Source organism: Taudactylus pleione, unplaced genomic scaffold (assembly GCF_031769625.1).
Source record: "Taudactylus pleione unplaced genomic scaffold, aTauple2 ptg000731l, whole genome shotgun sequence".
In the NCBI taxonomy this organism is placed as follows: domain Eukaryota; kingdom Metazoa; phylum Chordata; class Amphibia; order Anura; family Myobatrachidae; genus Taudactylus; species Taudactylus pleione.
Window position 1 is genome coordinate 123,846 of NW_028285133.1, and position 18,798 is coordinate 142,643.

General features: G+C 45.3%; 1 protein-coding gene across 4 annotated transcripts in view; it reads left to right on the forward strand.

Moving 5' to 3' along the window:
* The window catches only part of NFAT5 (nuclear factor of activated T cells 5), a 97,714-nt gene that overhangs the window by 7,779 nt on the left and 71,137 nt on the right, over positions 1-18,798 (forward strand). The window contains exon 1 of one of the 4 annotated variants that reach the window (XM_088456979.1): positions 2,733-2,845. The exons of 2 other annotated variants lie outside the window; for them this stretch is intronic. In XM_088456979.1, the coding sequence (XP_088313105.1) occupies positions 2,773-2,845 (73 nt within the window). In that variant the 5' untranslated portion in view covers positions 2,733-2,772. Of the gene's footprint in view, positions 1-2,732; positions 2,846-5,589; positions 5,607-18,798 lie in introns of those variants that run through there. One more of the 4 variants, XM_088456982.1, reaches the window with a different exon arrangement.

Consider the following 18,798-nt stretch of genomic DNA (forward strand, 5'->3'; position numbering starts at 1 on the left):
CTCAAGGCAGGCGTGCCTATGCGTTCGTACACCGTTACAGGGGCGTGCATAAATTAATCTCAGCGGGGCCGCACACAGCCATGCACCTCTCTGCGTGCAGGAATCTCTCAAGTCCTGCGGCAGGGTCAGGTCTACCCTTAGCTTACACGCAGCTTCGATGGCACTCGATGTTCCCGATGTGTATTCTGTCAATCACGGCATTGGTGGGCGGCTTTATATTTTGCTGGGTGTCTGCTTCTTGTGCTGCGGTCTACGTGCGTATGCATTGATTAGCATATTCTCACAGCGGCTGGGTGCGTGCAACTGCTAGCGTGTGTTCCTTGCCGAATCATGCCCCTTGTCCCTTCACTAGACTTGTGTGTTCATGCTCTGGGCCTGATTCAGAGATGTACGCAGAGCCGATATTTACACAGTTGTGTGATGTTTTGCTACTGCGCAAAAGGTCCAGGAATATCTTAATGCGCATGCATGAACCCGTGTCCGATGTCGTATGCAGTTGCAAACGGCATCGCCAACAATTAAGAAGAGGTTTGCGATCCATTGGCGTCTCAGGGTGGAGACTGGGAGGTGACCTAAAGTGACCGCGAAAAGGGGCCGTTTCATGGGCGTGTTATGGTGTGTCAGGGAACACTGCTGCATTCCCAATCACAATTCCACACCCTCAGAGGCCATGTTTAGCTGGATTTAAGGAGAGTAGCTAGAGTAGACCCTAGGTTACCGGAAATGTTGATGGTGCATCGATATTGGAGTGTCTTCAATCTCCATCACAAAAGCACAGACCGCACAGCCTGTAAGGGGGCGTCTCAGTGCTCCTACACTCCATCACACCGCCCCGCACAAAGGGAAGGCTGAGATGAGCATTTGCATATACCCGCAACGATTGCGCATACAGCTGCGACCGCAGCTGCCTTACCAACCATCTCTGAATCAGACCCTCTGTGCGTTCAATCTCTGGTCATTTCTGCACCTCTCCTGGTGTTCTGGGTTTGTAAAATGCTATTAAATCAATCAATAAACCATAATTTCATAACTTTACTTTAAAAGTAGACCTAAATGGTGATGGTCAGGGACAGACTTAGGCTGTAGTTCAGTCCTGGCAGTCCGCCCTGTGCGCATAGTTTAGGCATGGGAGCTCGCAAAGGGGACGTGCCGCGAGTCACGGATGCCTGGCCACGCGGCACGCCCCGTCTCTTTCCGGCCCATCACTGCCGTGGTAGCCTTTCCCTTGCCCTGAACGGCGCGCATAACCTGTATCCGGTGACATGGGAACTCCTTCCCCCGATGGCCAGTCCGGCCCTGGTAATGGTATAAAACATTTACCCTATATGGCGCCACAAAGGGTCCCTAGGGATGTACATGAAGGATTATGATAGAGTAAACAAACAGTTCAGTATAAAAGTGATCACACTGACATAAGAAAGGAAAAAATCAAACAATGAAATAATTACACAACAAAATAAGATATTAAACTACCAGTAATTAGATAAGTAACAAGATAATAACTGGCAGAGCCGTAACTAGACTCTTTGGTGCCCTATTCCAGAAAGAACATTGGCACCCCCCCTATTTTTCAAATATGGACATAAGACGCACACCCGAAAAAGGGCCATAGCCTCAAGGGGAAGGGCCAGGGAAGAGATAGGAGAGGGCCAGGGGATGCTGGGGATAAAGGAAGGGGAAGGTACAAGTGAGAATGATAATAAACAGAAAATTGGCACAGGTCGCACCCAGGCCTGCCAAGAGCCGCGGCGTGCCCGGGTAACAGGGGCCGTGGCCTAATCGCGGGAGGCGTGGGTACGCCTCCCGCTGTGTGCTGGGCTGCTGTGAGGGAGGGGGGCGGCGTTGGACCCGGGCCCCCGCCGGACCCTCCAGGAATCCCGGGCCATCTGTATCCGCTCCCCCCCTCTCAGCGCCCCTGGTCGCACCACCCTAGTTGCGGCCCAAATAACTGGCGCACTACTGACAAGTATTTTGATGGCCAGTTCAGTATAGTACTTTAGTTAATGTAATAATAATTATTATTCATTTATTATTATTATTAATTTAATAATAATTATTATTAATTTATGGTTATTATTGTTATTAGTATTATTATTCATATAATAATAATAGTAAGAATAATAATGTATCTACAGCAGTGGTTCTCAAACTCGGTCCTCAGGACCCCACACAGGCCACGTTTTGCATGTCACCCAGAAGGTGCACAGGTGTACTCTTTACTCACTAACACATTTTAAAAGATATACAGGTGGAGCTAATAATTTCACTTGCGATGTTGTAAGGGGACCTGGAAAACATGCGGGGTCCTGAGGACCGACTTTGAGAAACTGTGATCTACAGTATAGTATACGGATTGGCAATAGCCGAGAAGCCACCAGCACTTTATAGCACCGCCCAGAGACGGACGTCACCTGTCGGTCAATCTGTGTCAGCCGCGCCCAGCTCCGACGTCGCCGCTCAGTCCCCTCCCCCTACAGCTGCGTCACCGCCTGTCAAGGGGCCAGCTCCGCCCTTAGTTACCGTAACCACCGCGTTCGTGCTCACGTCCTTCCCATGGTAACAGTCACCTGTCAGTCAAGCTCTCAGCCCCGCCCCCTCCACGGAGCGCTGTGTAAGCTGACAGGCTCCTCCCGGCGCCTGCGCACTGCGCTGCCAGTAGAGGGGGCGTGCCGTCGGTTCCTGTCAGTGCGAGCAGACCGGAGCAAAGACCCGGAGTTACCGAGCCGCCGACCCCCCTCCCCCGCCCGCAATCTCCCGCTGGCCCGTGCGGCCATGCCCTCCGACTTCATCTCCCTGCTCAGCGCCGACCTTGACCTTGAGTCCCCGAAGTCTTTATACTCCAGAGGTGAGCGGGGCCCCGGGGGCAGCTGGGGGCCGGGGACAGGACCCATACCACCCTCTGGGCTATGGCCGAGCTTTGCTCCATACTTTGGTTTCCGTAGAGGATTCTGGGAAGGGGATAACCCTCCAGCCGTGTGTGTCTAGCGGGGCCCTAATCCTTGCCCCCAAGAGCTTGCACTCCATCACTGTGTGACCTGTTCTGAGAGTGACATATTAATACGTTTCTACTGATTCCTTTCCTATAAGGATGGGGATTATTTGCACAGCCAGGACACCTGTGGCTCCTTAGGTCTTACAGAACTTCAAGTCGCAGCATGGCTGGCCTGGCAAGGCATGCTGGGTCTTGTAGTGCTCTATAGTTGGAGAGCCACAGGTTGTGTGTGTCTCTGTTATGCTAAATAGTTCCTTTATTTTAAATATCACATTGAACATCATTGTATATCATCGTAAGTGTATTAGTGCGGGGTGCACTTGGGGGCTAGCTCCATGAGGGTGGGGGGTTTGATATTAGAGCAGGGAAAGCCTATGTAACATGCAGCATATCAACTGCTGCAGGACTACATATTCCAGTATGCCCTGCCACAGTTTAGCTGTTAGGTCATGTTAACTGTGGGAGGACATGCTGGGATGTGTAGTGCTACACATTGCATACCACTGTAGTCTAACTAGAGCCTTATGAAGCTTTATTTTTGAGACTGTATTATATTAGGAGCAGAGACTGTCATGCTGGCATGTTCTTCTCTTTGATCTGCCATAGACTCACTCTAATGCAAGTATTTGTCAGGACGAGTGCCCGAAACCTAGCCAAGGGCACACATCATACTGAGCCTTGTAAGCAAGTGCACATAACCTGTTACATACATGATGGTGTAGACCGATAATGTTTTGCAGAAGTAACTTTTACATGCCATAGAGTGCAAGCTTTTGCGATACAGTGAGTCTTAGGGTTGCATGCAAACAGTCTTTCTCTTGGTTAAGTACAAGAGAGGACTTTGCTTTTGTGATTGTCCGTATCTATACAAATGTTCAATAGATATTAACATTCTGAAATCAATGCAACAAGTGTAAAGACAAATCGTTACCAGTGCGATTCCTGCTCTGAATAGCTTCTTTAATCAGTGCTGTAAAATGGGTACAATATGGATTTGTCTCAGAGGCTATTCTTACATTGAGCATTACAAAGTTTCTTGTTCAGCTAGTTCTGGCTAGTACACGATTAACTTGTAAAGTCAGCGGTCTTCCGATGATATTCTTCCTTCTTATTTTCTTCCAAACTGCTACCTAGAAGTAATTTGACCTATCATAGAGGACAGGTAATGCTTAATCATGGGTTGTTTCTAGGGAAAAATAAATAAATATATATATATATATATATATATATATATACTTTTCGATACAAGATGGCACTCTATGAAACCAATAGTCACTTCCCTGGTGCCTTCTTGGGGCCGCTCACGTGTCCAGATAGGTACAGCAAATACAAGGCGGCACTCTCGGGAATTCCCGAGAGGGCTGCCTCGTATTTGCTATAAGTATGTGTGTGCGTGTGCATGTAAAATATATATATAATTTCAGTAACAGAATGACAGCAATGAGCCAGTTTTGAATAGAGTACGTTATAGTCTTAAATCTAAGTGGAGCCAGTGAAATAAGCTTTGGAATTATATCCAGCTTTTGGCATGCAAAGCGTCTCCATGGACTGTGCGTCTGGGGAAGGAGTCCACGTGGAGGCTTGGAAACACCACTTGGCTGCACAGAACTGTGATCTGGTTATTGGGCATGACGTGTACATAGTTTGGCAAGCCTTTGGTGGCCACATTGTACATATCTGGCTTATCCCCCCTTGTCACTCTTATTACATTGAGTTTAGGTATTGCCCATGAAGGGACTAGAAAAAAAAAACATGCTGGTAGCAAATAATATGTGTGGCTGCAGTGATACTTTCTGCTCCAAAATATTTATGGGTGTATGGCAATACAGGACGACCATGTCTTGGCTGCTGTCCTCATTAGAGTGTGGTCACTTCGATCTGACGTCCAAAAGACTTTGGGGTCTATGTACTAAGCCTTGGAGAGAGGTTAAATGGATGGAGATAAAGTACCAACCAATCAGCTCCAAATTGTCACTTTACAGGCTGTGTTTGAAAAATGACAGGAACTGATTGGTTGGGACTTCTCTCTCCACTTTCTGTTTCACAGGCTTAGTACATCTCCCCGTTTATCTATTCACCTGTTGAGATGCAATAATGACAGCTGTGTACTTTACCTTTTTATTTGGTACTAACCTGGACCTTTTAATCTTAGTTTACTTGCTTACTGTACTTCTAGTCTACTAAAAATGTTAATAGAAAATATGTTTGCATAAATAACCATAGATTTGTTTTGTTAATGTTTATGTGCATTAAAATATGTTTACTATCTGGTGTTCGGATAGCAAGGGCAGTGATGGCTCCAAATAGGGAGCGTGTATTTCAGGTTTGATTTTGGTTGAACTCTGACACCATGATCTCCAACAATTACATTAAATAAGATAAACATAGGGTATGTCATAAGATACTGTGACAAAAACACTGGAAAGGTTGTTAAGGGGAGATATACATGTCCCAGGTTTTTAGCCTCTGCCTGATAGACAGAAGCTTATTAGCAGCCTTGATTGCCAGACCACCTGTGAGTAGCTGATAAATGGTGTGTTAGTCACTGTAGTCAGTCTCTCACTGCCTGGGGAGCAGTTCAGAGGCCTTTTGAGAGATACTGTGATTACTGAATGTAAGTGCAGTGCTTAAGACTTCTGTTTTGTGAGATGGCAGTTAGGTCCTTCCACTCTGAGAGAAAGGGATTGTTTTGCTTAGTTATGCCGCATATCCACTAGCAGATAGTGGAACAACAGTACGATTACAACATCATAATCGTACAGTCGTTCCTCATCCCCTGTAGTGCCTACACTGGACGATATGTCGTTCAGTGTAGACACCCTCCCTCATCCCTGAACATGGCCAATCTGTCGTTATCGGCAGATTGACCGGCATGTTCAGGTGATGATTGATGTCGGGAACGCCAAGAGGAAGCGCATATTGCTGGTCGTTTCCGACATTAAACTGCCTGATTTATGCCCGATTAATGAATGATTACGATGTTGTAATCGTTCAATCATTGATATCTGCAAGTGGATACGCGGCTTTATTGCCGGACAAGCCAGGATTTACTTTTTGCTTTGTTTATGTTTGTGCTCCTAGTAAAACTAGCTGCGGTCACTTGTACCAAGGCCCTAGACTGGTGTACTACTAACTGGCTGCTACATGACCAGTGCAATTGTGTACTCTGGGAGATGGCACCCTCACCCTGATCCTGCCACAATACCCATAGGGAAGAAAACTTGTGACCATTTCAGTTCCAATGTTCTAGTAAGAAAATGTTTTAGATTGTAAGATGTCTACCCATTGGGGCATTGAGTCAGTTTGTCATTTTTTATTTTTTTTTTCCCTCCGATATTACAGTGATGCAAAAAATAAATGAATTCATAAAAAGTGCAGGTGTAGACTTTATTTTGAATCATCGTGCACAAATAGCAACAACTTCACCAAAAATACTGACAATAATACAACATTTTCGTTGGTAATGCAATTTGTTGATTTTAAAGTACATTTCAGACAGAATATTTCAACTTGTATCACTTAATTTTGACACATTAATGTTCCATTTGATAACCTGTTGCCTTTAGTCCTTTGCTTGTTTATACGTGTGCCCCACCTCCCCCCATTTAGCAGGTGTTCCCGCCAAACAGAAATGTAAAAATAGATGACACAGGTACTTGCATGTACTAATTCACAAAAATGTTATCGTACCGGCAAAATGTAATTTTTATTTTTTTTTTCAAAGGCACTTGTCACATGCATGCAGTAAAGGCATCTTGTGGCCATTTTGTGGACGGGCCAAGTACTTATGAGCATACAACTTAGAAAGTAGCTGTGTGACTGAGGTATTTTGCGTAGCTTCTTTTAAATCATTTAATCCAGCCCCCCAAAATAGCTGCAACTGCCTCAGTCATGTCAAAGGCCGCTAGTTAATTTGTACACAGCATTCTCGGTGATGTCTCAACTCTCACAGTAGCTTCCTTCACAGATACCTGCACCCTGCACCTGTCACAACCCGTGCAGTTCCTCTTTCCTGTCTGGGGGGGTCGCTCTCTGCTCTGGTGCTTCTAGCACACAGTGGATGCAACAAACTGCTGAGATACAGACCAGTGTGTGCTAGAATCTCCAGAGCAGAGAGCAACACCCCAGACAGGAAAGAAGAACTGCACTGGTTGTGACAGGTGCAGGGTGCTAGAATGAACAATATTAAATGCAGACCTATATATATCTGAGGCTTTCTGTGCATAACTGCTTACTTTCTGGAACATTTAAAGAGCCTGAGCTATTTTGTTTAAAAACCAGTCTGAGATTACTATCTACAGTGTTATTTGTTTGCATTTATGTTAGACTTCTATGTAGTTGGTCATCGAAAGCTTGCATGAAAACAAAGTGGGATTCAAAGTTCTTTTATTTATTTTATTTTTCTGTAAATTCTTTTGGTGCATTCTGGAGGATTGATTTTTATTTTTTTTTCTCTCCCCATCAGATAAACAGGTGTTTCAGGTGACTTGAGTCTGCTGTACTTGCATACATATCTGTTACAATGGGACTTGGCTTGGTTTGTCAAGGTCGTTCTCTTTTGCCTGTTGTCCTTGAATTTGTATGAGGAGGCGTTAGTGGCGTAGGGTCTGTGAAGACATCACAATGCAGACTGCCGGCCCATCCGGAGACATCCCAGGACTTGCAGCCAGTACCTGTTGCTTTCTATGCGGCTCCAAGTTCAGGGAGCTTTCGATCATGCTGTAACGTGACGCTGACGTGAGGTCACCGAGAGGGCTGGATGTAGTAGTTTCCCTTGGAAGTGACAGCATTTGATTGCAGCCACTGTGCCAACTTCTCGAAAACCCTTGGCAGGTCCATTCACGTGGATGCCAAAACTATGGGGCTGAGTTATTTTTGGGTACAGATGCATTGTGTATGCCTGTCCTGTCAACACTACGAAAAAAGTGAAAAGTTGGGGGAGCGAATAAAAAAAAAAGATGAATGTTTTAACATTAGGCACGTGAAGTTACACTGCCATTGTATTGTCACAGGGCTCTGCTGAAAGTACATTAGTATTTGCATGAAATTAATCCGGCCGCAGGCTTCCCTGCTAGATCACAAACTCCATTCTAAGCTGTCTGACGTAGGTTTAAACTCCAAAGTATCTTAGCAGCCTAGAAATATGCAGTCTCCAGCATAGAGTATTTACTGACATCTCCAACCCACAAAGCTCTGGCGAGGATAGGAAATGGCCAGCATACCTGTTATGTTTAACCCAGCAATATATATGTTATGCATATAGCAAATGATTTCCTGCTAGTAGGATAATTCCTGCTAATGAATGTTACCCACATGTAATAGAACAGTATACAGCTCTATCAGGCTAGAAATGTAAAGTGCCTTTGTTGACTTTTCTGGTAGTTTTAATGTGAAAGTGACCATTCAAAAAAATACAATTTTGTTTCCACTGGATTAAATCAACATTATCACATACATAGCAGATTCTAATTCTATTTTTTTTTTATGAATAGAAATTTTCAGTTGTATCTCCATTGGCCACTGGGGGCGATGTTCCATGTAGTTTATGGATTGTGTTTGATTTTAGGTCAGGTGATAACTATGGGGGAATTCAGTTCAACGCGATGTTGAATAGGCGCTGGAGGGAGCTCCCGCTGCTATTCAATACACCGCGCTGTTTGGGCGCGCTAAGGATTTCTTCTTGCAGCCCCCTGGGGATGCGAGGAGAAATCCGACCAAAGTGCGGGGCACGCATCAGTTTTTCTGCTTAGTGCGGTGCTAACAGCCACGCGCTCGTCACTTTGGTCAGAGAATACTGGTTTATGTACTTTAACACCCTTGTTAAGGCGCGATAACCGGCATTCTCCGACCTCACAGCGCACTGAATTGAATTGCTTCGGGAGCTTGCTCCCGGTGTTATTCAATTTGCGTTGAATTGAATCGCCCCCCTATATGGCTACTTATGTTAATTAAAGAAAATTCACAAATAGAGGAATTATTTATAGAATGCCTTAAAACTAAATGTTTTCCTGAGCATCATTCACAAAATAGAGATGAGAACTATGGGCCTGATTCAGACCCGGTCGCAAGCGCTGAGCGCTCGCAACCGGGTCGCTGGTGGCCCACAGCGCATGCGCACGACGGAGCCGGCTCCGTCGTGCCCATGCGCGAGACCCGGCTAGCGACGGGTCCCTCCGACGCTCCGGGTCTCTCACCAAAGGGGGCGAGCTGTCGATGTTGAGTGACAGCTCGCCCCCTTTGTTGTGCGGGCTTGGGGGGTGGCTGCCCAAACGGAGGCATTCCCATGAAAACGCCTGCTGTTTGAGGGAGGCCCCACTGACATCACGAGTGATGTCAGTGGAGATTTATCGGCTCTGTTAGAACCGAAATCTCTCTGGGGCTTGCGGCCACGAGACCCTACCACAAGGGTCTCGTCGCAAGCCCGATGGTTGCGATGGTCTTGACCATCGCGACCATCATCATGGCCTCTCGCAATAGCTGTGGGTGGTCACCCACAGCTATGCGAGCGGCTAAGAGGCCGATCCAAAAAAAAAAAGCCCGGCCCTGATTCAGAGCGAGCGGGTCTGAATCAGGCCCTATGTCACTGGGAGAAATATATAGAACTATTTTTTTTTTTTTATTTGAGGGGAGTGTTTGTTAATGAATATATTCTAAAACTGAAGTGATCAGGGGGGGGGGGTGTCACATAAATTACTGTTAGCTTTATCAATTATATGTGTCAGGAGCTGGACAGACTTTCATTGGCTTTTAAAGGGGTTCCCTACATTTGGACAACCACTTAAATCTACCCTCCACCCACTTAAAGGAACCCAGACCCTTGCACCCAAAGCTGTATTATTATTATTATTATTATTATTATTATTTATTTGTTTTTTTTTAAATAGTTTTCCTCTGTCTAGCCTCTGTGAAAAGTCTTGCTGCAGATATAGCCAGACTTCAAAACTGGTGTTTTCTTAGGGTGTGATATGTATTACCGCCGGCCGCATGGTTCAATTCCCGACACTAGCTACCCGACAAAGGAGGAAATCACGATCGTCCTAAAGGTAAGTATTTACTAACCTAACCCCCCTAACCTTAACCCTCCTTAGGGTTGCCTAAACCTAACCCCCCCCCCCCCGTGCCTAACCCTAACCCCCGCTGCCTAAACCTAAGTCCCCCGGGGGGGGTGCCTAACCCTAATCTCCCCCCGGGGGTGCCTAACCCTCCCTCCCCCTAGCCTAACCCTAACCTCCCGGGGGGGTGCCTAACCCCAAGTCCCCCCCGGGAGCCCTTACCCCCCAGCGGCTCCCCCCCCAGCGGCTGTCCGCTGTGGCGCCCGGCATCTGCTCGATCGGGATGCCGGTCTCCGGATGTCGGGCAAATGACAGGCGTCTACATTTAGACGCCTGTCATTCGTCCCTAGTCGGGATAAAGCAGTCTGGAAGCCGGCGGTTGGCATTTAGGCCGTCGGGTTCCAGACTACATCCATTTTCTTAACATGATCAAGTTTGATGTGTCTGCTTTCAACGATGGAGAGGGCCAATTGAGGACCCCCTTGTAATTACTAGCGGTAAACATGAGTTCATAACGAAAGCAGTGTCCAAAAGATTCTGCCATCTCTTCTAAACGAAAGTGGAAGTGGTGCAGGATCATGGGAGCCGCCATTATATTCCATACCTATGCTTGTTTTCGTGCTCAGCATTAAAGGACAATAAATCCATGACTTGCAATGCCAATAAATGGTACTAGGAGAGCTTTGTGTTTTAACCATTGTTAGTCCCTTAATTTTTTTTGTTCACTATCCAGCTATCCCAGTTTCTCAATTGCTGCTGTGATTGGGCTTTTGTTTCAGATGATTCACATTTTATTTTTGCTGAATTCCCTTTTTATGTAATATATTAGGGTGCCTCTCCCATTAAAACCAAGGTGGATACACACTAGACGATATGCTCCATGAGCGATATCGTCAGTGTTATCCCTTGAACTCCTGGGCTCTCAATATCAAACGTCATTGAGCATACACACCGATATCATTCATACACACCGATATCATTCATACACACCGATATCATTCATACACACCGGACGATATGAACGATGATATCGTTATCATCCATATTGTTCACTTTTAGGGCCGTATTCAATTTGAGGCGAAAAGCCATTTCCGTGTGTTTTTGGCGAAAACTTTTCGCCGATGATGTCATTTTCGCCTGTTTTGATTTCACTCCATATTCGATTTGAAAGACTTTCCGCCTAGGCAGAAAGTCAATGCAAACTAATAGGCGGAAAAGTTTCGCCTATGAATAGGAGGCGGAAAAAAGTGCAGAGTTGGGGTTTTGGGGTGCAACGTTGTGGGAACCCCCTTGCAGCCTTCAGAGAGTACTCCAAAGGTAAACTGTCAAAAAACAAACAAACAAACAAACAGAACACTCCAAAAAATAACTTTGAATTTGGGGGCGTAAAAAAAAATGTTGGGGTACAAACTTAAAACCTAGCGAACTTGACTCTGGGGGGTCCCCAAGTATGCCCCAAATGTTTTTTTGATTGCAGGTGCTTGCGGCAGGTGGATTTTTCATGATTTTTTCAACTTTAGCAACTTTTAAATATGCTGGCCCCCATTTTCAAGTACCAAAAAGTTGCTGGGATAAGTTAGTTTCAACAAAAAAAACTCCTAAATACTATTCTGCACCACTTATTAAAAAATGTTATTTAGCAGTTATTGAGCCCGTTTAAAAATACAAAATACCTTCAGCAAGCCAAATCAGGGGGTACCATAGCTAACCCCCATTTCAGAGCATCTTTTGGGGGGTGTCAGGCTGATTTCCCCAAATCTGACAGTACTTTCTGCCTGTTCAAGTTTTGCCGGGTCCCGTTTTCGCCTATTTTCAAATTGAATACGGCGATACGCGTGCAATACAGGCGAAATAGGCGGAAAGTCCGGGGAGGCAAAAAAAGTATTGCGGGTCCGCTCTAATTGAATACGGCTCTTGGTGTCTAGTGTGTATGAGCCTTAATAAGGAAAAAAAAAAACTGAGGAGTTTTAAATGTGAAAAGAAAAAACAAGACCTAATTTCTCTCAGCACTCTGCAATGGGCCAGTAAAAGAGACTTGCATCCTTACATAATAGCATGCAGAGGTTCAGTTAAGTAACGGTCAGATCCGGGAGGTAGGGATCTGATGTTTTGCACACGCTATCTTGTTACCGATCCCGTTAGACATCTGCAGGCATCGCACACTGCGACGAAAAATTGCTCAGAGCGATTATCTGATCGGCAGAATTTATCTTGCGGTGTGTACCCAGCTTAACACTTTGCAAACATATAAGCCACTAGACCGTTTTAAACTTGAACATAACTGAAGGCCCTTTAAAATAGATAAATGTAGTAGTCACTGGCAGGATCTATAGGCTCATGATTACAGGTAATACACCTGTTCTAATGTATGCTACATTTGTGTTATAAGCTCTAAGGCTAGTAGCAGATCTGAAACGCATCTGCTGTGTTCTTATAGTATATTCTCATTTGCAGAAAGCATGTGGTTATGTTACCTTGCAGTACTGAGCTTGGGGAGCTGTGTTCATGGAGTTTGCATTGTCATGTTGGTTTCCACAGCTTTTTTTGTTTCCTCCAACAGTCCAAAGACTAGTGTTCAGTCTAGCAGCCTTCACCTGTCACAACCCTTGGAACTCCTGCCTGGGGTGTCTCTCTGCTCTGGCGCTTCTAGCACACTAGACTAATGCAACTAACTGTTGAGATACAGACCAGAGTGTGCTAGAAGCACCAGAGCAGAGAGCGACACCCCAGGCAGGAAAGTGGAACTGCACGGGTTGTGACAGGTGCAGGGTGCTAGAATGGACACTACAAAGAGACAGTGGGGGGGGGGGTCAAATTTTTTTGCCCGCAGCTGACAGTGCCAGGCTCCCGACAGATCAGTTAAATTGTCGCTCTCTTCGTGCATGTGCCGTCACGGGATCACACATTTTTGCTTGCAGCTCTCTGGGTAAGCGAGCAGAAATGTGAGTTAAGACTGCACTTTGGGCGCCCAAAGAGGACTTTAGGTGGGTTTAGCCATTTTATACAGCTAAACCCTCTGTACCTGGGCGTGACATCAAAAGTAATTGATTATAGAACCCCGATCTCCCATCACTTTAGACGGCAGATAGGGAGCGATAAAACTACATAATTCCCCAACATTTATATTCTAATTGACTTGTGAAATTGTCCATGGAGTGTGTCTGATCGTGACGTTACATTAAAGCTCCATTGGTGCTAGGACTGATGTGTGGGAGTAGGATTCTCTGATCCTTAAGTGCTGCCTAATGCTGACAGGTATTTAAATAATGGATCATAATAATGTTTTCTCTCCAGTTCTTTTTCTGCATAGCCAATCAAAGGTCCAGTCAAGTCATGCATATACATAAATAACAACTTTAGCTCACATTATTCAAACCTAAAGGGCAGATAAAGCACAGTGATCAGACTTGTGATATTTCCTCATTTACTGTATACAGTTATGCAGGAGCACCATGTTTCCAAGGGCTGTTAATCCATAATGGTCCAGGCAGACTAAAAGCCTAGTTTCAGCATCTTGCGACTATCGGGGTATATTAGTATCTGGGAGGGAACTGTATAAAACACTATCTTCAATGGCATAAGAAAGGGAAAGTTGAGTAATGGAGTGAGGGGTGGGGGGCAGAACAGAACAATCTCTTTCATTTGAGCATTTATACATTTATGTGACAATTTTGTAAAATTCCAGATGTGTTTAAACAACATTGATTAGTGGAGTGATGGACAACAGAGCATCTGTATTTATTAAAGTAAGGTGCAAAGTCAGAGAAGTTGGCTACTGTTATTTGTTTAATTCAGTTTATTTTTTTGTATCTCTTCTAAAAGTACAGTAAATAGATTTATAAATTAAAACAATATAAAAAAAAATTGCTCTTCAGAGCTTCAGCAAGTCACAGTAAGGGTTAATGGTATTCCCTTCTGTTGCCCGATGCATGGCACTGCCAAAAGCTGTGTGTACTGATCCATTGGTTTGAAACATGAGAGTTTGATGATGTTCAGGCCTGGCGCTTGGTTCTACGTAACGGCCTAGCGGCCCCGTCTGTCAGGTCATTGTAGTAGATGGAATTATGTAACAGAGACATTGCTCTAGAACAGAGTGCATCTGTTTCCCGCACACACACACACACCAACTATAAACTGTGCGACACCATGTTCCAATGTGCGCAGCTGTGAATAGACCAGCCATCCGGGGAATGGAGATTTTATTCTTCCATTAGATTTGTGAGCACTGTAACATTGAGATGTTCTGCAGATGATGAAAGAGTCTATTCACACTGTGAGCAAAGCCTATTGCTAGCCCCGTTACACCAGCACGCGTTTACTTAAGTCTCTGCTCTTAAAATAGCATTCGCAAGAAAGTTGTCTGTCTGTGTAAGCAAGACTTTTATGACCGTGATCTGCACTATATCTACTTGGTTTTAATAAATAATTTATTTTATGGAATTTCTTGGTCATAACATAGGATATTACTTGGACTGTAAGCTGCTGGGTTTTTTCTTTGTAGAGGAAGGAATCTGTTATTCACTGAAATTGCAAATCTGCTCCTAAACTACAGCAGCCAATCTGCAAATAGCATTTCTTTGTCTAGGACAACTTCACATCAGAACGAATAAATAATTCCTTCATAAACGAACATTTTCCAATGTGGGATTCAAACTCCTGTTTCCCACATGCTGCGCAATGCAAGTTTCTTCTAGGCGACAGTGGCTTTAATCAAGAGGCATAGATATTTTGAACAATCACATGATATATTGAGACTATATTTTTCAAGGGCCTATTTATTAACATCATTTTTTACTAAAATAAAGTGAAAAAGGGTGTTTCACATTATTTTAGTGTTACATAAATTTACTAAAGGGCAATTATCACATATTTTTGGTAAGCAGATCGCATTTCCCATAATTGTAATGGGAAATGTGATCTGGTCACATTTACTAAAAATAAAATGTAAAAAAAAAATACCGGGGATGCCCTGTGATAATAATGCCACCTGGAGATGGCGTTATCCAGGGTTTCCCCCGGTTCCCCGACTCCTGCTCTGCTCTAACAGGCATAGCCGAGCCAGGCCCCAGTGATCAGCTGTGTGGTCTAAACTAACCACAAGCTGATCACTGCAAAAACAAAAAGTAAAATAAGAAAACTTGCCTGAATTCCGGGACCGGTGATCGGTGCTTCAGTGATGTCCTCTGGGGCTCCGGTCAGCTGGTCTCCCAGCTCCTGCACTGTGACCCTGGTCAGCTGCTGCATAGAGCAGGAGGTGGGAGACCAGCTGACCGGAGCACCGATCACCGGAGGTAATTGTAAGTGAACGGGGGGAGGTGTTCGATTGCGGTATCCGGCTGCCGCGCATACGCAGGCACCTTTTTCACAGTATTTTTTTGCAAAAAATTCAGTGAGAAGACAGCGCAGGGACAGAGCTTGAAGCTCTGTGCCAGCAAGGGATTTTTGATAAATCCCTGTGATATTTCCGAAATTCGCAATGCGAATTTAAGCGAAAATATCGCGCTACAACCGCATTTTAAATGCAGATTGTAATAAATAGGGCCTTAAGTGAGATTTTCATTGGCAAACAAATTTAGAATACTTTTTCCCTGGAAAAGTTAAAGATCCCATCATGCTCTGGCCTGTAAGGATAAGTGGAGATTGGATTTACAGAGCATCTCCTAAAATACACGGAGCGTTGTGTTGTTTTGTAACCAACCCATTGCATGTTTTGGAAATAGCTTTATGCACAGTGACGGTCTGCGTTTTCCTTCTTAATGATGCTGGTGTGTGTTACTGTGTACACATCAGTCATCCGTGCCTCCATCAGCCTTCATCGTGAATGAGCACAGGAAACCTGATCGTGTTTGAGGCCCGAGTGCGTGTTTATCGCTATGTGATTGTGCATGTTTAAAAATAGTGCAATGAGAAATGTAGCACTTGACAAGCTGGTGACACTAAGGACTTTATCGCTCTCACGTTATTGCTCACTTGCCTTAGTTACTGTTTAACATAGTTGCAATGAATGCAGTCTTCAACCTCTAGAGTCCCAGTTTGTGCATGGTAAGGAGCTATAAGGGAGGGGATGGTGCATTGTTAATCTTTAGCATTTTGTTGGCATACAGTCATCCCCTACATTCTTCAGATGCTTTCAGATACTTTGTTTGCTTTGGAAATTGCCCGGCTTTTCGTGGGGTCCTTTAACCCCTCCATAGCTGAACGGCCCCTGTCTATGAAGGGTTACATCAGTGTGCATAGAGAGCAGATAGCATTTCCATAGATAAAACCATGTTTTCAGGGTAAAATAGTTTACATACAGACAGATTAGAGCACTTTTACTGCTGAAGAACAGAAATAGGGATTTTTGATGTTCAAAGAACACTTAAGCTGGGTGCACACTGGGCGATATAACGGCCGATATATATCGCAAACGAGGTGTCAGGTGTGTACCCCCGATATGTCTGTGAACGATGTTGTTCACCGACATATTGCATCGGCTGTGAAGCATCTGCTGGTGTGTACACATGCTGCGAGTGACAGCTCAACTGGGCGGGCAAATTTAAAGGCTCACCCAGTTGTGATGTCAGGCCCAACACAAGTGTGTATGCACCTACCAATTGTCAGATAGGTCGGCCAAGCGGCCAACCCGCTTAAACCTCTAGAGTTTAAGAGGTGCAGTCTAGATGAAATTTAGTGCAGGGGTGGCCAACCAGTCAGGCAAAGAGCCAAAAAATATCTCTAGTCAAGGTAAAGAGCTGATAGCATGCACGCGCCAAGCTGTCACAAGGCCACGCCCAATTGTGTACACGCCTTTGGTATGACATTTGCAGGAGCGTGACCTTCTGTCCCGCTGGGGGTGAGGCCAGCACATTGAAAATACACAATTTACATAATCTTCCCAATATAACTTTTTCACAATTGAAGTGAAAGAAAAAGCCAGAGCAATATAGAAAACATTGAAAAAGCCACGTTCACATAAAATACACAGAAACAAGCCAGGTCCACATAAAATATACTGAAACAAGACCAGATTCACATAAAATACATTTAAAAACAACATCCACATAAAATACATGTTGAAATCCAGAACCACATAAAATACATTGAGAAAGCCTGATCAACATAACATACGAAATTCACATAAAATACATTGAAAAAGCAAGATTAACATAATACACACTTCAGCTCCTCCATGTGTCACTCCAGCCCCCTGCCTTGCCATTCCAGCCCACTCTGACCCCATAAGCATGAAAGCAGGCATCCTCCCCCCAGCTCTCAGGCTGCCCTCCCCCCCCCCGGTAGTGCAGGGCCCCCGGGAGCTGTGGCCCTTAGGCAGGGCCCCCGTGAGCTGTGGCCCTTAGGCAGGGCCCCCGGGAGCTGTGCCATCTGTAGTTGTGGCCCTTCTGCAATGCACCCTGTAGTCGTGCCCCCAGTACTAGCTCCCCCTCCCCGCCCACTCCCCTGTGAAAAAACTTACTTGTCTTCATGCTGGCACCGCTCCACGCCATCAGGATCCTGAGTCCCGCCGTTGCTGCTTCCGCTGCCTGCTGGATCTAACTGGATCCAGCAGGCGTGCTGGCTCCTCACATTGCGGGTGACGTCATGACGTCACCCGCGCACTGCAACACTGGGAACGCTGGCCTCTGAAGCGATCAGAGGCATATTTAGCCTCTGATCGCTTCAGAGGCCAGCGTTCACAGTTCCAGTGGGGGTCTGCCGAGCCGCGAGCCGCATCATGTAAACAAAAGAGCCGTTGCTCGGCCACCCCTATACTCAGCATTACTCTATGGATTACTTTTTATACCTGCTCAATATAAATATTAGGAGTTACAATCTTATTGTGTAGGTTCTGTAAGTTGTTACTAATTATGCTAATTATCTTGTTCCCTGACCCATAATCCTTCTATTACACCCCCCCCCCCCCCAAAGCTTGTGTCGGCCTTATTCATGTCTGCAAATCCCCACACAATACAAGGGCTTGCATGTGTGGCCTAATGATAGTGGATAGAGAGAGATCTTAGCGAGTGTGATATTATATCACGGGGGGGGGGTTTAGGTTTGGAATGTCTGAAAATGTGACAGACTCTTACAAAACCCCCGTATTGGTTTGTAGCCAGTATAGAGAAACAAAATAAAAATCGTTTCAAGCGTGCACGTTTTTCTGGTCTGCAGATAATGAAGCTTGTTCCCAGGTGCATCTTTTGCAGCGGGGATAGTCCACCCTGATAATAATGACTGCTATGACATAACGAATACAGATAGGGGGCGGTACAGCACAGGGCCACATACAGGTGAATACACCCATTGGTTTCCTGGCTGAGGTGCCTTCAACTCTTTTAGCACCATAAGGTTTTGAGCCTGATTCAGAGACGTACATATATATGATGATGGATGCACACCTCTGATGGTAGGGGTCAGCGCATGTGCTGAACGGGTCCTGCAATTACATGTGCGTCACTGGACACCGGTCCTGGAAATGGAGGCGTGTCGCCACCGTTTTCTGGGAGGGACGAGGCAAGGGCTAGCGTCGGCGGACACAGTGATTAGCACCCGGTCAGGCTGCGGGAAGCTTCAGCTCCCGCAGCCTGACCAAAGCAGCTACCATCGGTTGCGATGGTGCTTGCAAGTGCAGTAAGGAGGTGTCTGACAGTGGATGGAATTACAAAGCTTCTTGTGTCCGGCTCTGCAATACCGCCCATCCCTGAATCAGGCCCTTTGTTTGAGAATGGAGGAGGCCCATATTATTTTAGAGAATATCTATATTATTCATTTCCA